The 24652-nt window shown below is 38.1% G+C and overlaps 1 protein-coding gene across 3 annotated transcripts in view; it reads left to right on the top strand.

The window, feature by feature from the left end:
• Nucleotides 1–6846: 6846 nt before the first annotated feature.
• Nucleotides 6847–24652, top strand: part of APOOL (apolipoprotein O like) — a 102979-nt gene continuing 85173 nt past the window's right edge. The window contains exon 1 of one of the 3 annotated variants that reach the window (XM_032592104.1): nucleotides 6847–6944. In XM_032592104.1, the coding sequence (XP_032447995.1) occupies nucleotides 6930–6944 (15 nt within the window). In that variant the 5' untranslated portion in view covers nucleotides 6847–6929. The remainder of the gene's footprint in view (nucleotides 6945–24652) is intronic. The other 2 variants (XM_032592103.1, XM_030305370.2) reach the window with 2 other exon arrangements.

Here is a 24652-nt window from a genome sequence, read left to right on the forward strand (position 1 = left end):
CTATCAATGGACACAGGTTGCTTCCTGTGTATGTAATGCTCAGTAAGCAAGAAGGTTCTTATATCTTTTTTAGTGTTTTCATTTTCTTTAGGTAAATACCCAGTAGTGGAATTATTGGATCATGTGATATTTGTATTTTTAATTTTTTGAGGAAACTCCACACTGTTTTCTACAGTGCTGCACCAGTTTGTATTCCAACCACCAGTGCATGAAAGTTTCTTTTTCTCCATATCTTCCTATCATTTGCTATTTTTGTGTTTTTGATTTTAGCCATTCTGACAGGTGTAAGGTGATCGCTCATTGTGGTATTCATTTGCATTTCTCTGATGATTAGTAATGTTGAGCATCTTCTCATGTTCCTGTTGGACATCTGTATGTCTTCTTTAGAAAAAGGTCTATCCAAGTCCTTTGCCTATTTTTTATCTGTTTCTTTTTATGGTATTGAATTATAATTATACAAGTTATTTATATATTTTGGATATTAACCCCTTATTGGATATATCATTTACAGATATCTTCTCCAATTTACTAGGTTGTATTTTTATTTTGTTGATGGTTTCCTTTGCTGTGCAAGTGCTTTGTATTTTGGTGTAGTCCCCAATAGTTTATTTTTGCTTTTGTTTCCCTTGCCTCAGGGGAGAAATATCTAGAAAAATTTTGCTAAGGCTCATATCAAAGAGAGTACTGCTTATATTTTGTATTAGGAGTTTTATAATTTTAAGTCTCGCATGCATGTCTTTAATTCATTTTGAGTTTATTTTTGTGTATAAGAAAGTGGTCCAATTTTATTCTTTTGCATGTAGCTGTCCAGTTTTCCCAGCACCATTTACTGAAGAAACTGTCTTATCCCCATTGTATATTCTTGCCTATTTTGTCATGGATTAATTGACCACATAAATCTAGATATATTTCTGGGTTTTCTATTCTGTTCTATTGATTTATGTGTCTATTTTTGTGCCAGTACCATATTATTTTTATTATTATAGATTTGTAATGAAAACTGAAATTGTAGTACCTCCAGCTTTGTTTTTCTTTCTCAAGATTTCTTTGGCTATTCAGGGACTTTTGTGGCTGCATACACATTTTAGTATTAATTTTTCTAGTTCTGTGAAAAATGCTGTTGGTATTTTGATAAGGTCTGTGTAAAATCTGTAGTTTGGTTTTGGCAGTATGGACATTTTAACAATATTAATTTTTCCAATCAATGAGCATGGAATATCTTTCCATTTGTTTGTTTTGTCTTCAATTTTTTCATCAATGTTTTATAGTTTTCAGAGTACATGTTTTTCACCTCCTTGGTTAAGTTTATTCTTAGATATTCATTATTTTTGGTGCAATTGGTTTCTTAATTTCTCTTCCTGCCACCTCATTATTAAACAACTCTGTGGAAACATATGGTTAAAAACTGAGGTTTCCTACTAACAACTATGAAAGTGAGTGAGCCATCTTGGAAGTGGATCCTTCGACCTCAAACCTTCTGATAACTGCAGTTCCAGCCGACATCTTGAGAAGAACCTCATGAGAGACCTGAAGCAGAATAACATAGATAAGCCATTTTTGAATTCCTGAGCCACAGAAACTGTGAAATAGTGTTTGTTTTTTGTACTTCTAAATTTGGTGTAAATTGTTATGTAGCCATACACAGCTAATATAGACACCAAGGCATAGAGATATTGACAAAACCAAAGAAAAGATGTGGTTCCAAGAGCTTAAAGGATACTAGTTGTTTCAATTTAAAATTTCAGAGGTAAAGTGGTTCTCCTAGTGATAACAAATTCAAGAAATGAATAGGCTTAAGTGAAATAAGATTAAAAGCCATTGGAGATGAGGGCCTCATGGGTCCAAAAGAATATCAAAGTTACCTGGGATGATCAAATAGCATTAGATAAAAGCCTGTATAGAATCTTGACATGGTGGTGCTGGAAGTGACATAGCATTTAAGACTTTTTTTTTTTAAGACCAAGATCTTATTTTCCTTCAAGCTGCTTTTCATTACACAGAGCAGCTTTTTGTGCCAAAGCAATCAGTAACAATTGGAAAATCTACAATAATAAATCAAAAAATAAACAGTATTTAAATTATTTCTTATAAAAAAGAAAATTGAAGTTTTTTACATATGATCTGGCTCCTGCCTGACTTCTACTTTCTGCCTCACTCATGATCCTCTAGTAAATTTGTTCCCACCTCATTATTTTCGCATTTATTGTTCCTTTCACCTGAATACTCACATATTCACATAAGTGAACCCTCTTGTTACTCAAGTCTCAGCTCAAGGGTCTGCTCCTTGAAGAAGTATTCTTTTCCTCCCAATATAGAGTAACTACCACCGCAACCCTCTCATCCTCTATGGTATTTATCACTACTTGAAATGATCTTGTTTCTTTTTTTGTTTTCTTGGTAAAAATTTACACTTAAGCTCCAACAGACCAAGGGTTGTGCCCTCATGTCTGTTTTGTTCATTGTTTCCTATCCAGCAAATAGAACAAAACAGGCTATGGAGCCCCAAGGGCAGGAATGGGAGTAGTCAGACCTGACTGCAGGCAATAAGGAAATAGATTATCTATAGAGAATTTAAAACCAGTAGTAATACAAAGCAAAATCATTCTTCTTTTCATTATTACCATGTTCTAGAATTTCTAAGCAATGTCACTAATAAAATACTCCTGCCCTAGAAAAAAATATTTTTTTGATCTAAGTTCTAAACAAATCTCTTGGTCACTGTTAAGTTTTAATAATATATATGTAAACTTCAAATTAGCAAATTTTGACAACTTATCCTTTAACCAACATTGTACTCTCCATGAAAGTTAATTTGGAGAATTCCCAGTTATACAGGGTCCAAAAACATGTTGACTGAACTACACAAATTCTTTTAGAGAACAGATTCACAAAGTTTCCAAACTGTTGGATCTCACTGTGCGTGTTGTATCTCTATCCCCTGTGGTACTATATATCCCTGCATTTTAATAGATTAGAAAGGAACAATGATAGCACAGAGATTGAAAAAACAGAGAAACAGAACCTGGATTACTTCAATTCTGCCATTTTAGGTGACCACCTGGTATTTGTATTTGTGTTTAAAATTTAAAACATGAAACAGAGTGCAAACTTTGTAATATTTGTTTGGAAAAGTGTAACTTTTAATTTATCATGAACTATTTTACTGAATTTGAATTTTTCTGATGTGAAACTTTAGATCAGGTTATTAATCAGACAGAAAAAAATATGTACAAAGAGACAGAATTAGCCTTGAGCACTAAAAAAACACCAAGTCTTAAACTGTTCTTTGAAAATTGGGTCACAGAAATTGAGAAGAAAGTAATTTTCTATGCAACAATAGAATGTAAGGAAATGGACATTACATAGAAAATGATAGGAGAAATGACAGAAGATGCTTATCTGACATTACCAGAAGAAACCAGAGGGCAGTATCTGAATGCCTTGATAGTTTGCAGAAAGCACTGGATACTTGTTCTAAAGCAGTGGGGATCCAATGATGTCAAAGTTCCTTCTCATTAGTACATTTTTCACTGATTTCTACAGAAGAAGAACTTCTGAAGTTTTTACCTACTAGTTAGAAATGTATAATTAATTTCCTGATGAGGATAATTTAGTTGAAACTTTCAACTGTAGAAAATTTGTATGCCTCTGGATTTGATCCTTAAGAAACAAAGACATGGGTGGCATTGTAATTCATAGAACTTTGTGAAATAGGATTATTATAATTCTCTTTCAAACTTAAAATGTTAAGACTTTTCTTTTTTAACGTTTATTTATTTTTGAGAGAGAGAGAGAGAGAGAGAGAGAGCTAGTCTGCGTGAGCACGCCAGCTGGGGAGGACGCAAGGGGGGGGGAGCACGCAAACGGAGGAGGGGCAGAGAGGGAGGGGCAGAGAGGGAGGGGCAGAGAGGGAGGGGGATACAGAATCCAAATCAGGCTCCAGGCTCTGAGCTGTCAGCACAAAGCCCACACAGGGCTCAGGGCTTGAACTCACAAACTGAAATCATGACTTGAGCTGAAGTCGGAGGCTTAACCGACTGAGCCACCCAGGCACCCCAAATTTAAGACTTTTATTATTTGTGTATATGTTGCTTAATATTAAATAAACCCTACTAATAAAAATTAGTAAAAAAGTGTTCATCTTTCAACTATTAACAAAAATAGATCAAAAGCCTACTTATATCATCTACTGAATATTTAAATTTTTTTCAATGTTTATTTATTTTTGAGAGAGAGACGGAGTGTGAGTGGGGGAGGAGCAGAGAGAGAGGGAGACACAGAATCAGAAGCAGGCTCCCGGCTCCGAGCTGTCAGCACAGAGCCTGAAGCAGGGCTCGAACTCAGGGAGTGCAAGATTATGACATGAGCTGAAGTCGGACACTTACTGACTGAGACACCCAGGCGCCCCAAGAATATTTAGAAATATTAGATTTTGATGAAGTTATTGACAAATAGGCAGATGTTAAAGCTCAAAAGTAAAAGCTGTAATATTTTTTATTTATTATGCAGCAGACCAATATCTAGGTTTAAGTTCTTTCTCCTTTAAAAAATACATTAAAAAATAAAAAAAATACATTAATGCAATTAGAAAACATTGATCCATTACTTTTTTCAGTGTCTTTTCTGGCCTTTATTACAAGTTTCATTTCATCATCATTTCTTTTTTTTAATATTTATTTATTATTGAGTACAGTTGTACACCTTTAGGTTTACAACATGGTGAGTCAATAACTCTATACATTGTTACACTCACCACAAGTATAGTACCATCTGTCACCATAAATGGTGACTACTAAATGGCTATTACAATACAATGACTATATTCCCTATGCTGTACCTTTTATTATCCTGACGTATTTATTCTATAACTGGAAGTCTGTATCTTTCACTCCCCTTCACTCATTTTGCCCACCCCCTACTCCCTCCCTTCTGGCAACCATCAATTTGTTCTCTGTATTAATAGGTCTGGTTCTGCTTTTGTTTATTCATTTGTTTTGTTATTTAAATTCCACATATCATCTATCAATGGATATTGATATCCATTGGTGTCAGGGTGCCTGGGTGGCTAAGTTGGTTGAGCGTCCAACTTTGGCTCAGGTCATGATCTCATGGTTCAGTTCATGGGTTCAGGCCCTGTGTCAGGCTGTGTGCTGATGGCTCAGAGCCTGGAGCCTGCTTTGGATTCTGTGTCTCTCTCTGTCCCTCCCCCACTTGTGCTCTGTCTCTGTCAAAAATAAATAAACGTTAAAAAATTTTTAAAACTATGATCTGCTTACAGTGTCAAATATGTTAGGTATGTTACTGATGCTAGGCATATAGTTTGCACTTAAGTATTTGTTGAATGAATAAATGAATTAATATTAGGTATGTTGATGGTCAGATTATGAGCATCTTCTCTCCTTAGAATCACTCACTGGAGGCCTAGGGAAGATCTTGCTCCTGTTGAATATGTTGCACCTATCCACAGAATATTCTCCTTATAGCACCAAAATGATCCTTTTAAAATCTAACTTAGATCATGGCACATCTTTGCTCAAAACCCTCCATTGACTTCCCCTCCTAATCAGAATCAAATCCAAAATCTGTGTGGTGGCACAAAAAGCCCGTACTTAGTGTGTTATTTCACTCCTTTTCAACTTATCACACCAGCCACACTGGCCTTTCTTCATTGTTGTTCTTTCTACATCAAACGCTCTTCCCTAAATTCCTTCAGGACTTTTCTCAAATGTCACCTTGTCGGAAAGCCTTTCCCTAACCTATTTAAACAAGTGAATTCTCTCCTTATCCCCATATTATTTTATTTTCCTTCTTAGCAGTTGGCACTTTGTAACATTTATTTGTCTTTTCCTCTTGGAAACATAAGCTGTTTTGTTCTGTATTTTGAACAAGTGCCTGGCATATAGTAGGCTCATAGTGACATAGTCTTAGAATGAAAGAACTTGATCATGTATTGCAGAGGTAACATGTTCTTTTTGTGACTGATAAAGGAAATTTTCAACTTTTCATGTGTTTGTGGGTCCTGCTGCTGGGCTCCCAGGGAAAGTATTCTGTAACGTTTACGAAGGTCAAAATGACTCTGCAAACTTCAAAGCATGGACTCTATTTCTGCCCCAAGCACATATTGTACATATGCTTCGCTAAAAAAAAAAAAAATACAAAAACAAAACCAAAAAACCAAAAAACCAAAAAGGAGCATTCCTTTTGATAAGAAAATGAAAGAAATGATAAGAAAAAGATAAGAAAAATGATAAGAAAATGATAAGAAAAAGAAAGAAAATCTCCCTGGTTCCCAAAAGATTAGTCATGCAGACTTGCACATATCAACAACATAAGATAAAGTCTTTAACCTTCTGAAATGTCTTTCCTCAGGATGATTTGTAACTCTTTATGGAAAAAAAAAAAAAAACATATATATACCTGCATCAAAAGTTCCTTCCCCGGAGCATTCTCTTCTTTGTGAAGAGTGTGTATAAGGGCAGCTGTTTTAATTTGGGCTTGAATAAAACTCTTTTCCTTTCTCCTTACATTTTTAAGAAAGGTTTGTTCGATTTGCCTGGACCTGACTTATAGATATAAAAGCACCTAGACTTGGGTTTTAGATCCTTATCTAGACAAATCACATATGCCTGAAATAACGAAAATAGTATAAACTTCTGCACCCAGCCAAATAGCTTTCAACTGGATTATGGAGGATATTCTGAAAGGCTTTATCAAGGATAGAAACAGTCAGTCACAACGATGAACGGTTTTACTGGAAGACAGCTGACCAATGGTAGCAGCTTCCTAGAGCCGCATTGGAGGGTAGAGAAAAGGCGGAACCAGTCAGTAGACGAGACGTAACCAGGCGGGGCTCGTGAGTGGAGCGGAGTTGAATTGTTTTGTCCCTCTCCGCCCACCATATGAAAACTTAGACAGAGAAGGTCACAGATATGGCGGCTGTCAGGGTAAGTTAAAAAACAAACCCTTTTGTAGTTTCTGGGTGCGGATATAGCTTGCTACTAACTATAGAAAGGATCCTCCTAACTTCAGAAGGGAGCGCCACAGCAAGAGGTGGGGTGGAGGTGGGGTTGTGAGAAATTTGGCAAGGTCAGGGAGTCTTAAACGTTAGAAACCTCAAAACAGCTACCTCTCCCCCTTGGATTTCCTCAGTCTGTGATAGTACTCTTTTCTCAAACTCCCGCGGTTAGCTGTTTATACGACGACACAGTGAAAACTGGGAAACGGGTGGGTGAAAAAGGCTGGCCTGGCCACAAGTTGCAGCAAGCTAACTTGAACAGAAAGAGAAAAGAAATTCAAGGCATTCGACTGGGCGCACAGGGCGGGGTCTCATGACCCTTTGAAAGACTTTGTTTAAACATTTGGGGGTGAAAAAGACCAGAATGGAGACGTCTCAAAGTCTTTCTGCAGTGCGCGGTGTTTGTATTCACTGTTGTCCCTCTCCAGGTTTGAATAATAAACCTGTTTCTTTTGACTTGTGTAATGGGAAAAGGTGCTTTTACTTAGGTATCTTTGTACCGGAAGTGACTCAGCTGGCTGTTAGCTGCAGTTCCCTAATTAGGTTTCAATAACAGTAGTCGACAAATGTCTACAGGTAGGTATCTGTAGCGGGTTTTAAGTGTAAAATGCACTGTTTGCAGACGATACAAATATGAATAACTCAGTTCAGCCAAAGTTTAAGGTGAGTCAGTATCCGTCTTGATTCATCTTCCATTTCAACATTTCTGGTTCTCATAATTTATCTAAATTACCACAGCATCTTTCCAACTGGACTTGCTGTCTCTAGCCAAGCTGTCATGGAATCCATTTTCCCTGAAATACCAGACTTATGCTAAAGTGCAAATCTGATTATACCCCTTTACTACTTAAAAGCCTTTATTGGCATTCAGTCATCTGTCCTCTGGAGTCAGGTTAAGACTCCTATGTCTGGAACACCCAACCCTGCCTTGGCTTTCCAGCTTCATCTTTTGTCTCTCAGGAAATCTTGTTAACATCTGTACTCCAAGCATTTTCTCCTGCTCTTTCTCTGGACCTGATGAGAACCATCTTCATCTAGTTAGTTCCTATTCATAGTCCATTCATTCATGTAACAGATATTTGTGTACTAGCTCCTCATATACTAATATGTTTTCCAAGATCCTGTTCCCGATTTTCCCAGTCTAATTTAAATAACTCGTCTTTGTGCTTCCAGAGGATCTTAGGCATACTGTTAACTTATGACTTAACTGCACTTCAAATAATATACTATTTACTTGCCTGTTCTGTCCTCCTATAAGATGCTTGAGGACAGTATTTATGATACTAATTTTTGTATCCCTAGTACTTGTAGGACTTACATTAGGTACTCAGTAAAATCTACAGGAATAAATAAATGCCAGGCAATGAAGTAGTGTACTCTGTGATTCAGAGCAAGGGAAATACCTTGCCTCAGGAGAAGTACAAAGTGATCTGAGGGTTCAAAAGACAGAGCCCAAACCTGGTTGAAAGTAATAAAGACTTCATGGAGGAGATGCAGAGACAGAGGAATGGCCAATGGTAAAAAGCAAACCAGCATAGTGTGTTATCACTGAAGCCTAGAGGAGGGAGTTGAACAGTCTTTTTGTTTGGCCATTAATAAGTCACTGGAAGCCACCATTTATTAAGTGGTTACTATAAGACCAGGCACCATGCTAAAATACTTTACGTATGTTATTTCACTTAACTCTCAGGACAACTTTATGTTGTAGTTGTGATCACCGTTTTACAAATGAAAAACTAAGGTTGAGAGAACTCAAGTAAACTGCCCCAAATCATAATGCATTATCTTTATGGGGTGTTGATTTTGGCTCAGGTCATGATCTCATGGTCCTGAGATTGAGCCCCACGTTGGGCTCCGCGCTGGGCATCACTCTGGGCATGGAGCCTGCTTAAGTTTCTTCCTCTCTTCCTCTGCCCCTCCCCCACTCGTGCCCGCTCTCTCAAAAAAAAAAAAAAAAGAATCTTTATATTCCCAGCACTTAGTGTAATGCCATATATTTTCTGACCTTTAGATCCCCATTTAAGTCACACCTCCTTCAGGCCAGTGGACTGATAACCTGTTTCCCGTGACAGTGTCAGTAGTCTCTGGCAAGTAGAATAGAAATTTGTTATGTTAGCAATAGCACTGCTAGGAATTTACCCAAGGGATACAGGAGTGCTGATGCATGGGGCACTTGTACCCCAATGTTTATAGCAGCACTTTCAACAATAGCCAAATTATGGAAAGAGCCTAAATGTCCATCAACTGATGAATAGATAAAGAAGTTGTGGTTTATATATACAATGGAATACTACTTGGCAATGAGAAAGAATGAAATATGGCCTTTTGTAGCAACGTGGATGGAACTGGAGAGTGTTCTGCTAAGTGAAATAAGTCATACAGAGAAAGACAGATACCATATGTTTTCACTCATATGTGGATCCTGAGAAACTTAACAGAAGACCATGGGGGAGGGGAAGGAAAAAAAAGAGGTTAGAAAAGAATTTTTTAAAGATGAATGTTGATCAAGAACTTTGGAAATATGGCCTTTTGTAGCAACATGGATGGAACTGGAGAGTGTTATGCTAAGTGAAGTAAGTCATACAGAGAAAGACAGGTACCATATGTTTTCACTCTTATGTGGATCCTGAGAAACTTAATAGAAGACCATGGGGGAGGGGAAGGAAAAAAAAGTTAGAGAGGGAGGGAGCCAAATCATAAGAGACTCTTAAAAACTGAGAATAAACTGAGGGTTGATGGGGGGTGGCAGGGAGGGGAAAGTGGGTGATGGGCATTGAGGAGGGCACCTGTTGGGATGAGCACTGGGTGTTGTATGGAAACCAATTTGACAATAAATCTCATATTAAAAAAAAAAAGAAATTTGTTGTGTTAACATTATCATTTTTTTAAATTGAAATGAATACTTTTATGCAGCCTTGTTTCTTTCATCTTACACTTTTGATTGTTTTAAGACCCTTGTTGCTTATTCATGATACTTTTAATAAGACAATCTTTAAAAAATATAAAATGTTGTGGTCATAAAAAATGCTTGGAATGATCTCAATCTTTTTGTATTTGTTGAGGCCTGATATGTGACCTAGTATGTGCTCTGTTGTGGAGAATGTCCCATGTGAATGTGAAGAGAATGTGTATTCTGCTATTTTGGTTGGAGTGTTTTGAATATAGCTGTTAAGTCCATCTGGTCCAGTGTGTCATTCTAAGTCATTGTTTCCTGTTGTTTTTCTGTTTAGATTTTCTGTCCATTGATGTAAGTGGGGTGTTAATATCTCCTACTATTATTGTATTATTTTCAGTCAGTTCGTTTATGTTTGTTATTGTTTTATATATTTGGGTGCTCCCATATTTGATGCATAAATAATTACATTTGTTAGATCTTCTTGTTGGATTGGCCATACAGCTGTGGGTTCCTTTCTGGGTTTTCTATTGTGTTCCATTGACCTATGTGTCTATTTTTGTGCCAGTACTATACTCTATTGATCACTACAACTTTGTACTATAACTTGAAGTCCAGAATTGTGATGCCCGCAGCTTTGCTTTTTTTTTTTTTTTTTCAAGATTGCTTTGGCTATTTGGTGTCTTTGGCGGGGGGGGGGGGGCGGTCCATACAAAGTTTAGGATTGTTTGTTCTAGCTTTGTGAAAATTGCTGTTGGTATTTTGATAGGGATTGCATTAAATGTGTAGATTGCTTTGGGTAGTATAGACATTATAACAATATTGGTTCTTCAAATCCATGAGCATGAAATGTCTTTTCATTACTTTGTTCCCTCTTTGATTTCTTTGATGAATGAAAGAAAGAGGTTTTTCACCTCTGGTTAGATTTATTTCTAGGTATCTTAATGTTTTTTGGTACAGTTGTAAATGGAATCAATTTCTAGATTTCTTTCTGCTGCTTTATTTTTGGTGTATAGAAACACAACAGATTTCTGTGCATTGATTTTGTATCCTATGACTCTATTGAATTCTTCTATCAATTTTAGCAATATTTTGGTGGAGTCTTTAGGACGTTTTTTAATATAGACTATTATGTCATCTGCAAATAATGAAAGTTTGACTTCTTCCTTGCTAATTTGGATGCCTTTTACTTCTTTTTGTTGTCTGGTTGCTGTGGCTGGTCCTGTGTTAAATAACAGTAGTAGGAATGGACATCTCTGTCTTGTTCCTGACTATAGAGGAAAAGTTCTCAGTTTTTGCCCATTGAGGATGATATTAGCTGCGAGTTTTTCATAGATAGCTTTTATTATGTTGCTGTATGTTCCCTCTAACCCTAACCCTCCTTTGTTGAAGGTTTTTATCATGAATGGAAGTACTTTATTAAATGCTTTTTCTGCATCTATTGAAAGGGTCATATGGTTTTTATCTTTTCATTGATTAATGTGGTATATCTTGTTGATTGATTTGTGAATATTGAACCACCCTTACAACCCAGGAATGTATCGCACTTGTTCATAGTGAATGATTATTTTAATGTACATTTGTATTTGGTTTACTAGTATTTTAATGAGAATTTTTCATCCCTGTTCATCAGGGATATTGGCCTGTAGTTCTCTTTTTTAGGGCTGTCTTTCTTTATCTGGTTTTGTTATCGTGGTAATGTTGGCCTCATAGAATTAATTTGGAAGTCTTCCTTCCTTTTCCATTTTTTGGAAATTTTGCGAAGAAGAGATATTAACTCTTTAAATGTTTGGTAGAAATCTCCTCTGAAGGCATTTGGCCCTGGACTTTAGATTGTTTGGAGATTTTTGAATACAGATTCAGTTTTTTGCTGGTTATCAATCTGTTAAAGTTTTCTGTTTCTTCCTGTTTCCGTTTTGGTAATATATATCTTTCTAGGAATTTATCCATTTCTTCTAGGTTGTCCAATTTGTTGGCACATAGTTTTTCATAATATTCTCTTATAATTATTTGTATTTCTGTGGTGTTGCTTGTTATTTCTCTTCTCTTGTTTATGATTTTATTTAAATGGGCCCTTTTGCCTTTCTTTTTAATAAACATGGCTAAGGATTTATCAATTTTATTAATTTTTTCAAAGAACCAGCTCCTGGTTTCATTGATTTATTCTATTGGTTTTTTTTTTAACTTCTGTATCACTTTTTGTCTGCTCTAATCTTTATTATTTCCTTCCTTGTACTAGTTTTAAGCTTTGTTTTGTTTCTAGCTCCTTTAGGTATAAAGTTGGGTTGAGATTTTTCTTGCTTCTTGAAGTAGATCTGTATTGCCATATACTTCCCTTTTAGGACCACTTTTGCTGCATTTGAAAGGTTTTGGACCATTGTGTTTTCTTTTCATTTCTTTCCATGTATTTTTAAATTTCTTCTTTGATTTCCTAGTTGACCCATTCATTGTTTTATAGAATGTTGTTTAACCTCCATATATTTGTGGTCTTTCCTAATATTTTCTTGTGGTTGACTTCAAGTTTCATAGTGTTGTGGTCGGAAAAAATGCTTGAAATGATCTCAATCTTTTTGTATTTGTTGAGGCCTGATATGTGACCTAGTATGTGCTCTGTTGTGGAGAATGTCCCATGTGAATGTGAAGAGAATGTGTATTCTGCTATTTTGGTTGGAGTGTTTTGAATATAGCTGTTAAATCCATCTGGTCCAGTGTGTCATTCTAAGCCATTGTTTCCTGTTGTTTTTCTGTTTAGATTATCTGTCCATTGATGTAAGTGGGGTGTTAATGTCTCCTACTATTATTGTATTATTTTCAATGAGTTCATTTATGTTTGTTATTGTTTTATATATTTGTGTTATTGTTTTATATATTTGGGTGCTCCCATATTTGATGCATAAATAATTACATTTGTTAGATCTTCTTGTTGGATTGGCCCCTTTATTATGATGTAGTGCCCTTTTTCATCTCTTATTGCAGTCTTTGGTTTAAAATCTAGTTTTTCCATATAAGTATTGCTACTCCAGCTTTCATTTGACATCCATTTGTATGATGTTTGTCCTTCCCCTCACTTTCAATGTGTAGGTGTCTCTAGGTCTAAAATAAATCTTTAAAAAAATTTTTTTAATGTTTATTTTTGAGAGAGAGAGGCCAAGAGTGAGAGTGGAGGAGGGACAGAGAGAGAGGGAGACACAGAATTTGAAGCAGGCTCCAAAGCAGCACAACAGGCTCTGTGCTGACAGAGTCCGATGAGGGGCTCAAACTCATTAGCCATGAGATCATGACCTGAGACAAAGTCAGATGCTCAACCAACTGAGCCACCCAGGTGCCCCTAAAATAAATCTCTTGTAGGTAGTGTATAGATGAGTCTTGTTTTTTAATACATTTATGCAAAAGACACCCTATGTCTTTTGATTTAGTCCAGTTACATTAAGAGTAATTATTGATAGGTATGTATTTAGTGCCATTTTATTACTTGTTGCGTCATTGTTTCTGGAGATTTTTCCACTCAAGGAGTCCCCTTTAATATTTGTAATATTAGTGGTCACAAACTCCTTTGGTTTTTGTTTGGGGAATTCTTTATGTCTCCTTCTATTGTGAATGATGGCCTTGCTGGATAGAGTACTCTTGGCTGCAGATTTTTTCCAGTCAGCACATTGAATGTATCAAGCCACTCTCTTCTGGCTTGCCAAGTGTCTGTTAAGAAATCTGTAGTTCCCCTTATGAGGCTAACCTTGTAAGTTAGGGGCTTCTTTTGTATTGCTGCTTTTATGATTTTTTCTTTATCCACATGTTTTGCAAATTTAATTACAATATGTCTTGATGTGGGCCTGCTTTTGTTGATTTTGGTGGGAGTTCTCTGTGCCTCCTGGATCTGGATGTCTGTTTCCTTCCCCAGATTAGGGATGTTTTTAGCTATTATCTCTTCAAAAAATGTTTCTGCCCTCTTTTCTATCTTTTCTTCTTCTGAGACTCCTATAGTATGAATGTTATTACATTTGATGGAGTCACTGTGTTCCCTTAGTCTATTTTCGTGTTGCATAGTTCTTTCTCTCTTTTGTTCAACTTCAGTAATTTCCATTACTTTGTCTTCTGTATCACTTATTCATTTCTCTCCTCTTCCAGGCTTGTGTTCATTGCATTAAGCCTGTGTCCAATATCAGTTATTGCATTTTTCATTTCTGATTTTTAACTCTTTTATCTCTGTGGCAAGGGCCTCTCTGATGTCTTCCATTCTCTTCTCAACCCCAGAGATTATCTTTATGATTGTTGCTTTAGATTCTCCATCAGGCATGTTAACTTATATTGGTTTGTTTAGATCTCTGGCTTTGCCCTTATATTGTTGTTTTATTTGGGATGAATTCCTCCAACTTGGCATTGTGTCTAAGTCTTAGCTTTCTTCTGTGTTCTATGTTTTAGAAAAGCCAGTTATGTTTCTTGCTTCTGAAATTAATGGCTTTATGAAGATGTTATGTATTGTCCAGGGCATCCTACTTCAGGGAGTGTGCTTGGTGTGTGCAGTGTGTGCTGTGCTCTTCTGTTATGTTTAGGCTGCTCTGTCCTTCAGGCTAGTCAACTGCAGAGACTCTCCTTGTCTTCAGTGGGCAGTGTTTGGTTCTAGACCAGAATGTAGAAAGTTTTAACTAGGTGTTCTCCAGTCTGCTCTTTAAGTAAGACCTGATAGTATTTCCACTAGAACTCAAGCCCTGCAGAGCTCTCTGGGCAGGAGATGTGTGTGGGCAGGGGGTTTCTGCTGGTCTTCTGGGGAAGGAGTCTGCTGTGCTGGGACTGAGGCATGTTTGACTAAGAAGGTCAGTACCTCTAGTGTGCAGGGGTGTGGGACTTGGTATAAGCAGGTTATGCAGACACTGTAGGTAATGTGCTGTTTACTGCAGGTGGCTCTGTGTTTATGCTGAGGGGTGGGGCAGGGAAATGGTACTAGCCAGCTCCTTTGTCTCTGGAGAGGGGTCTCAGTGCTTGCTACTCTCAGGGAAACACTCAGAAGAGCAAATAATAACCCTCTTGTATGTCCAAGACTTTTTTCAAATCTCTGTTTCTACACTGTTTGCTTTTGGGTTGTTTGCCTGCTCTATCTCCAGGAGCAGGGCAGTGCTGTCTGAGATCTGTCCCAGCCAAAAGTCTATTGCCTTTTAAACTCCAGGCCTTAGCATGTGGTGTGGGCAGGGGCCTACACTGGTCTGGGGGAGGGTTTCAACATGCTGGGACTGAGGAAGGCTGACTGAGAACGACAGTTGCACCAGAGCTCAGAGATGTGGGACTTGGTGTAAGCAGAATAGGCAGCTAGGGTTGGGGCTCAGCTGCTTTCTGCAGGTGGCTTTTTGGTTTATGCTGAAGGGCAGGGGAGGGAAAGGGCATCAACCAGCTCCTTTGTCCTGGGAGGGGCATAGGTGAATGCTACCTCTCAGGGATATGTTCCAAGTACAGTGAATAATCTCCTCACTGTATGCCCCAGACATTCTTCAAATCCATATTTCCATGTTGTCTGCCCCAAGGTTGTTTGCCTGCCTCCTCTAGGAGCAGGGCAGTGCCTTCAGGGCTCTATCTCAGTCGAGTCTGCCTACCTTTAGAACGCCAGGCATTAAATCCTGCTGGTTGCAAGAACTCCTGAAAATCAGCCCCTCTTGTTTTTCCCATGCAGTGGCCTTGGATAAATGTTCTGTGTGTTCCCTTGTGTGCTCTACTCTCTCTCACCCTTCTCTGTGACCACAGCTCCCTCTCTTCTGCAGCACCCACAGTCTCTTTCTGCCCTGAATAACGTGTCCACACTTCCTACCTTCCTCAGAGTGCCTTCTTCTCTCCCTTTAGTTGTGGAGTTAATTCTGTCAGTCTTCAGGTAGGTTTCTGAGGTACTTAGAATAATTTGATAGTTATCTAGTTGTATTTTGGGACAAGACGAGCCTAGTGTCCTCCTACTCCACCACCATCTTCTCTCTCAATTAGCATGTCAGTCCTTTGAAATAGAATATTTGATATGTAATCATAGAAGGACCAAATTATATAGGTATGTTTTTGTAGTTTGTTCATTTGTTCTTCAGTGCCGCTATATTTTTCAAGGATTTTGTGAGAAAATATAGACAGAGTTTTAAGGTTTTCTATTTCAGCAAAGTATCTTCTTTCCATATAGCAGTATAATGAATAATGACATAGCTGGTAGACTACTGTTTTCTGTAGATTTATTGATAATGCAGATTTAATGTAGATTTAATGTAGTTTATTCTCTTAGAGATTACTCACCCACTCATTTTCTAAAGAAAATAAGCTCTATGATATAAACAAATCTTTTGTTAGTGACTCAGTAGTGATTACTCTAAAACTGCATCTTTGTGTAAGACTTTTATGTTGGTGTCGAGAAATAGCTCTTAGGCTGTGGCTACAAAATGAAGCATTAACATCTTTTCTTGCTTTACTTTTAGAAAAAAATACAGTAGTATCTGTGTTAAAGCAGAGGATGAGTTCAGTAGCACTTGGTCATTGTCAGAAACTTTCTTACTCTTGAAAAAGAGTGTGGGAGACACGAGTGCATTTAAGAAATCACTAAAAGGGAATTAAAATGTTTTCATGGGCAAATATGGCTGGGCCTGTCCTGAATGACCCAAAGGAGTGAAACCAGGACCAGTGGAAATTATATGGACATGTGTTTCAGTTTATCTATGGAAGAACTTTCTCATAGAGCTATAAAAAGATGAAATGATTTATCAGTGGAATTACCCCTTACCAAAAGGGGCCATACATAAACTGGAGGGTCACTTGGTAGTGTGTTATAGGAGGGATTCAAAATGAGAGAAATGGTTGGACCAGAAGACCTTTAAGGTCCCTTTGCATTCCTAGACTGAAGCTTTAGTACAAAGAAGGTGATATGCCTGAAACACAGCCCCATATTTTGAAACCAGTCTCTCTTTTGCCAGTTTATGTTGGATTCAATAATCATTAGTTTATTCAGGAGAAGTGCTTGATTTTTCAGGCCAATTTGTGATGCTACCTGATACTTCAGAAGAGACTAAACTTCCTCAGTTGTAGAGTTAAGTTTCTGTTTATCTCAAGAGTATTTGTACATTAGGTCTGTGGATAACCAAAATCACCCAGAAAGAATAGTACTAGTGTAGTCAGTCACAGTCCCCCCTCCCCTGCTGATGAGGCAAGCTATTAGCACTTCAGGTCTACTAAAGGAAAGAAAGGGAGAAAGAAGAAAAAAATAGGAAGGTAAAATAAAACTTTAAAATCAGTTGGAGCAAATAGTTGCCGAAAAAAATAAAGGGGTAGAGTAAAGAGGTGAAGAGCAGAAAGAGCAAAAAGTAGGAGTGATTAGAGATGGGTAATCTACTTTTTTCTTTCCCAAGGATAGCAGACTGTAACTTCCCTCTCTTCCCCACTCAAGTCTTGTGATCTACAGTTATAAACAGCCATGTGGTGTTGAGAGTTTTCTTTTGAACAGCTCCTAGAAAACTGGTCCCACACTGAAAGGGGATCTTTTCATATGTTCCCAACTCTTTCTATTTCTAGAACTTTTGACCTCCACAAAATGAAGCTTTTTAAAAATATATATTTAAGCAATACAGTATATAGAAATATTTTTCGGTAAGGGGTTCCTTAATCAAGGTGTTATTGACCATTCTAGGTAAAAAAATATATCAATTTAAATAGAAATTATTCTTTTTTTAATTTTATTTTTAATTTTTTTAAATTTACATCCAAATTAGCATATAGTGCAACAATGATTTCAGGAGTAGATTCCTTAGTGCCCCTTACCCATTTATCCCATCCCCCCTCCCACAACCCCTCCCGTAACCCTCAGTTTGTTCTCCATATTTATGACTCTCTTCTGTTTTGTCCCCCTTCCTGTTTTTATATTATTTTTGTTTCCCTTCCCTTATGTTCATCTGTTTTGTCTCTTAAAGTCCTCATATGCATGAAGTCATATGATTTTTGTCTTTCTCTGACTAATTTCACTTAGCATAATACCCTCCAGTTCCATCCACGTCCTTGCAAATGGCAAGATTTCATTCTTTTTGATTGCCGAGTAATACTCCATTGTATATATATATACCACATCTTCTTTATCCATTCATCCATCAATGGACATTTGGGCCCTTTCCATACTTTGGCTATTGTAGATAGTGCTGCTATAAACATGGGGGTGCATGTGTCCCTTCGAAACAGCACACCTGTATCCCTTGGATAAATGCCTAGTAGTGCAATTGCTGGGTCGTAGGGTAGTTCTATTTTTAGTTTTTTGAGGAACCTCCATACTGCTTTCAAGAGTGGCTGTACCAGCTTGCATTCCCACCAACAATGCAAAAGAGATCCTCTTTCTCTGCATCCTCACCAACATCTGTTGTTGCCTGAGTTGTTAATGTTAGCCATTCTGACAGGTGTAAGGTGGTATCTTATTGTGGTTTTGATTTGTATTTCCCTGATGATGAGTGATGTTGAGCATTTTTTCATGTGTCAGTTGGCCATCTGGATGTCTTCTTTGGAGAAGTGTCTACTCATGTCTTTTGCCCATTTCTTCACTGGATTATTTGTTTTTTGGGTGTTGACTTTGGTAAGTTCTTTGTAGATTTTGGATCCTAACCCTTTATCTGATATGTCATTTGCAAATATCTTCTCCCATTCTGTCAGTTGCCTTTTAGTTTTGCTGATTGTTTCCTTTGCTGTACAGAAGAAGCTTTTTATTTAGATTTGGTCCCAGGAGTTCATTTTTGCTTTTGTTTCCCTTGCCCCTGGAGATGTGTTCAGTAAAAAGTTGCTGCAGCCAAGATCAAAGAGGTTTTTGCCTGCTTTCTCCTCAAGGATTTTGATGGCTTCCTGTCTCACATTGAGGTCTTTCATCCATTTGAGTTTATTTTTGTGTATGGTGTAAGAAAGTGGTCCAGGTTCATTCTTCTGCATGTCGCTGTCCAGTACCACTTGCTGAAGAGACTGTCTTTATTCCATTGAATATTCTTTCCTGCTTTGTCAGAGATTAGTTGACCATACATTTGTGGGTCCATTTCTGGGTTCTCTATTCTGTTCCATTGATCTGAGTGTCTGTTCTTGTGCCAGTACCATACTGTCTTGATGATTACAGCTTTGTAGTATAGCTTGAAGTCTGGGATTGTGATGCCTCCTGCTTTGGTTTTCTTTTTCAAGATCACTTTGGCTATTCAGGGTCTTTTCTGGTTCCATACAAATTTTAGGATTATTTGTTCTAGCTCTGTGAAGAATGCTGGTATTATTTTGATAGGGATTGAATTGAATATGTAGATTGCTTTCAGTAGTATTGACATTTTAACAATATTTGTTCCTCCTATCCAGGAGCACAGAATCTTTTTCCATATTTTTGTGTCTTCAATTTCTTTCATAAGCTTTCTATAGTTTTCAGCGTATAGAGTTTTCACCTCTTTGGTTAGATTTATTCTTTTTTTTTTTTATATATATATGAAATTTATTGACAAATTGGTTTCCATACAACACCCAGTGCTCATCCCAAAAGGTGCCCTCCTCAATACCCATCACCCACCCTCCCCTCCCTCCCACCCCCCATCAACCCTCAGTTTGTTCTCAGTTTTTAACAGTCTCTTATGCTTTGGCTCTCTCCCACTCTAACCTCTTTTTTTTTTTTCCTTCCCCTCCCCCATGGGTTCCTGTTAAGTTTCTCAGGATCCACATAAGAGTGAAACCATGTGGTATCTGTCTTTCTCTGTATGGCTTATTTCACTTAGCATTACACTCTCCAGTTCCATCCACGTTGCTACAAAAGGCCATATTTCATTTTTTCTCATTGCCACATAGTACTCCATTGTGTGTATATACCACAATGTCTTTATCCATTCATCAGTTGATGGACATTTAGGCTCTTTCCATAATTTGGCTATTGTTGAGAGTGCTGCTATGAACATTGGGGTACAAGTGCCCCTATGCATCAGGACTCCTGTATCCCTTGGATAAATTCCTAGCAGTGCTCTTGCTGGGTCATAGGGTAGGTCTATTTTTAATTTTCTGAGGAACCTCCACACTGCTTTCCAGAGCGGCTGCACCAATTTGCATTCCCACCAACAGTGCAAGAGGGTTCCCGTTTCTCCACATCCTCTCCAGCATCTATAGTCTCCTGATTCGTTCATTTTGGCCACTCTGACTGGCGTGAGGTGATACCTGAGTGTGGTTTTGATTTGTATTTCCCTGATAAGGAGCGACGCTGAACATCTTTTCATGTGCCTGTTGGCCATCTGGATGTCTTCTTTAGAGAAGTGTCTATTCATGTTTTCTGCCCATTTCTTCACTGGGTTATTTGTTTTTCGGGTGTGGAGTTTGGTGAGCTCTTTATAGATTTTAGATACTAGCCCTTTGTCCGATATGTCATTTGCAAATATCTTTTCCCATTCCGTTGGTTGCCTTTTAGTTTTGTTGGTTGTTTCCTTTGCTGTGCAGAAGCTTTTTATCTTCATAAGGTCCCAGTAATTCACTTTTGCTTTTAATTCCCTTGCCTTTGGGGATGTGTCGAGTAAGAGATTGCTACGGCTGAGGTCAGAGAGGTCTTTTCCTGCTTTCTCCTCTAAGGTTTTGATGGTTTCCTGTCTCACATTTAGGTCCTTTATCCATTTTGAGTTTATTTTTGTAAATGGTGTGAGAAAGTGGTCTAGTTTCAACCTTCTGCATGTTGCTGTCCAGTTCTCCCAGCATCATTTGTTAAAGAGGCTGTCTTTTTTCCATTGGATGTTCTTTCCTGCTTTGTCAAAGATGAGTTGGCCGTACGTTTGTGGGTCTAGTTCTGGGGTTTCTATTCTATTCCATTGGTCTGTGTGTCTGTTTTTGTGCCAATACCATGCTGTCTTGATGATGACAGCTTTGTAGTAGAGGCTAAAGTCTGGGATTGTGATGCCTCCTGCTTTGGTCTTCTTCTTCAAAATTCCTTTGGCTATTCGGGGCCTTTTGTGGTTCCATATGAATTTTAGGATTGCTTGTTCTAATTTCGAGAAGAATGCTGGTGCAATTTTGATTGGGATTGCATTGAATGTGTAGATAGCTTTGGGTAGTATTGACATTTTGACAATATTTATTTTTCCAATCCATGAGCAGGGAATGTCTTTCCATTTCTTTAAATCTTCTTCAATTACCTTCATAAGCTTTCTATAGTTTTCAGCATACAGATCCTTTACATCTTTGGTTAGATTTATTCCTAGGTATTTTATGCTTCTTGGTGCAATTGTGAATGGGATCATTTTCTTTATTTGTCTTTCTGTTGCTTCATTGTTAGTGTATAAGAATTCAACTGATTTCTGTACATTGATTTTGTATCCTGCAACTTTGCTGAATTCATGTATCAGTTCTAGCAGACTTTTGGTGGAGTCTATTGGATTTTCCATGTATAATATCATGTCATCTGCAAAAAGCGAAAGCTTGACTTCATCTTTGCCAATTTTGATGCCTTTGATTTCCTTTTGTTGTCTGATTGCTGATGCTAGAACTTCCAGCACTATGTTAAACAACAGCGGTGAGAGTGGGCATCCCTGTCGTGTTCCTGATCTCAGGGAAAAAGCTCTCAGTTTTTCCCCGTTGAGGATGATGTTAGCTGTGGGCTTTTCATAAATGGCTTTTATGATCTTTAAGTATGTTCCTTCTATCCCGACTTTCTCAAGGGTTTTTATTAAGAAAGGGTGCTGGATTTTGTCAAAGGCCTTTTCTGCATCGATTGACAGGATCATATGGTTCTTCTCTTTTTTTTTGTTAATGTGATGTATCACGTTGATTGATTTGCGAATGTTGAACCAGCCCTGCATCCCAGGAATGAATCCCACTTGATCATGGTGAATAATTCTTTTTATATGCTGTTGAATTCGATTTGCTAGTATCTTATTGAGGATTTTTGCATCCATATTCATCAGGGATATTGGCCTGTAGTTCTCTTTTTTTACTGGGTCTCTGTCTGGTTTAGGAATCAAAGTAATACTGGCTTCATAGAATGAGTCTGGAAGTTTTCCTTCCCTTTCTATTTCTTGGAATAGCTTGAGAAGGATAGGTATTATCTCTGCTTTAAATGTCTGGTAGAACTCCCCTGGGAAGCCATCTGGTCCTGGACTCTTATTTGTTGGGAGATTTTTGATAACCGATTCAATTTCTTCTCTGGTTATGGGTCTGTTCAAGCTTTCTATTTCCTCCTGATTGAGTTTTGGAAGAGTGTGGGTGTTCAGGAATGTGTCCATTTCTTCCAGGTTGTCCAATTTGTTGGCATATAATTTTTCATAGTATTCCCTGATAATTGTTTGTATCTCTGAGGGATTGGTTGTAATAATTCCATTTTCATTCATGATTTTATCTATTTGGGTCATCTCCCTTTTCTTTTTGAGAAGCCTGGCTAGAGGTTTGTCAATTTTGTTTATTTTTTCAAAAAAACAACTCTTGGTTTCGTTGATCTGCTCTACAGTTTTTTTAGATTCTATATTGTTTATTTCTGCTCTGATCTTTATTCTTTCTCTTCTTCTGCTGGGTTTAGGCTGCCTTTGCTGTTCTGCTTCTATTTCCTTTAGGTGTGCTGTTAGATTTTGTATTTGGGATTTTTCTTGTTTCTTGAGATAGGCCTGGATTGCAATGTATTTTCCTCTCAGGACTGCCTTCGCTGCGTCCCAAAGCGTTTGGATTGTTGTATTTTCATTTTCGTTTGTTTCCATATATTTTTTGATTTCTTCTCTAATTGCCTGGTTGACCCACTCATTCGTTAGTAGGGTGTTCTTTAACCTCCATGCTTTTGGAGGTTTTCCAGACTTTTTCCTGTGGTTGATTTCAAGCTTCATAGCATTGTGGTCTGAAAGTATGCATGGTATAATTTCAATTCTTGTAAACTTATGAAGGGCTGTTTTGTGACCCAGTATATGATCTATCTTGGAGAATGTTCCATGTGCACTCGAGAAGAAAGTATATTCTGTTGCTTTGGGATGCAGAGTTCTAAATGTATCTGTCAAGTTCATCTGATCCAATGTCTCATTCAGGGCCCTTGTTTCTTTATTAACCGTGTGTCTAGATGATCTATCCTTTGCTGCCAGTGGGGTGTTAAAGTCCCCTGCAATTACCACATTCTTATCAATAAGGTTGCTTATGTTTATGAGTAATTGTTTTATATATTTGGGGGCTCCGGTATTCAGCGCATAGACATTTATAATTGTTAGCTCTTCCTGATGGATAGACCCTGTAACTATTATATAATGTCCTTCTTCATCTCTTGTTACAGCCTTTAATTTACAGTCTAGTTTGTCTGATATAAGTATGGCTACTCCAGCTTTCTTTTGACTTCCAGTAGCATGATAAATAGTTCTCCATCCCCTCACTCTGAATCTAAAGGTGTCCTCAGGTCTAAAATGAGTCTCTTGTAGACAGCAAATAGATGGGTCTTGTTTTTTTATCCATTCTGATACCCTATGTCTTTTGGTTGGCGCATTTAATCCATTTACATTCAGTGTTATTATAGAAAGATAGGGGTTTAGAGTCATTGTGATGTCTGTATGTTTTATGCTTGTAGTGATGTCTCTGGTACTTTGTCTCACAGGGTCCCCCTTAGGATCTCTTGTAGGGCTGGTTTAGTGGTGACAAATTCCTTCAGTTTTTGTTTGTTTGGGAAGACCTTTATCTCTCCTTCTATTCTAAATGACAGACTTGCTGGATAAAGGATTCTCGGCTGCATATTTTTTCTGTCTAGCACACTGAAAATCTCGTGCCAATTCTTTCTGGCCTGCCAAGTTTCAAAAGAGAGATCAGTCCCGAGTCTTATAGGTCTCCCTTTATATGTGAGGGCACGTTTACCCCTTGCTGCTTTCAGAATTTTGTCTTTATCCTTGTATTTTGCCAGTTTCACTAGGATATGTCGTGCAGAAGATCGATTCAAGTTCCGTCTGAAGGGAGTTCTCTGTGCCTCTTGGATTTCAATGCCTTTTTCCTTCCCCAGTTCAGGGAAGTTCTCAGCTATGATTTCTTCAAGTACCCCTTCAGCACCTTTCCCTCTCTCTTCCTCCTCTGGGATACCAGTTATGCGTATATTATTTCTTTTTAGTGTATCACTTAGTTCTCTAATTTTCCCCTCATACTCCTGGATTGTTTTATCTCTCTTTTTCTCGGCTTCCTCTTTTTCCATAACTTTATCTTCTAGTTCACCTATTCTCTCCTCTGCCTCTTCCATCCGAGCCGTGGTGGTTTGCATTTTGTTTTGCATTTCATTTAAAGCGTTTTTCAGCTCCTCGTGACTGTTCCTTAGTCCCTTGATCTCTGTAGGAAGAGATTCTCTGCTGTCCTGTATACTGTTTTCCAGCCCAGCGATTAATTTTATGACTATTATTCTAAATTCACTTTCTGTTATATTATTTTAATCCTTTTTGATCAGCTCATTAGCTGTTGTTATTTCCTGGAGATTCTTCTGAGGGGAATTCTTCCGCTTGGTCATTTTGGATAGTCCCTGGTGTGGTGAGGACCTGCAGGGCACTTCCCCTGTGCTGTGGTGTATAACTGGAGTTGGTGGGCGGGGCCGCAGTCTGTCCTGATGTCTGCCCCCAGCCCACCGCTGGGGCCACAGTCAGACTGGTGTGTGCCTTCTCTTCCCCTCTCCTAGGGGCGGGATTCCCTGTGGGGTGGCGTGGCCCGTCTGGGCTACTTGCACACTGCCAGGCTTGTGATGCTGGGGATCTGGCGTATTAGCTGGGGTGGGAAGGCAGGGTGCACAGCGGCAGGGGGGGCAGGCTTAGCTCGCTTCTCCTTAGGTGATCCAC

This window comes from Lynx canadensis, chromosome X (genome assembly GCF_007474595.2).
Source record: "Lynx canadensis isolate LIC74 chromosome X, mLynCan4.pri.v2, whole genome shotgun sequence".
In the NCBI taxonomy this organism is placed as follows: domain Eukaryota; kingdom Metazoa; phylum Chordata; class Mammalia; order Carnivora; family Felidae; genus Lynx; species Lynx canadensis.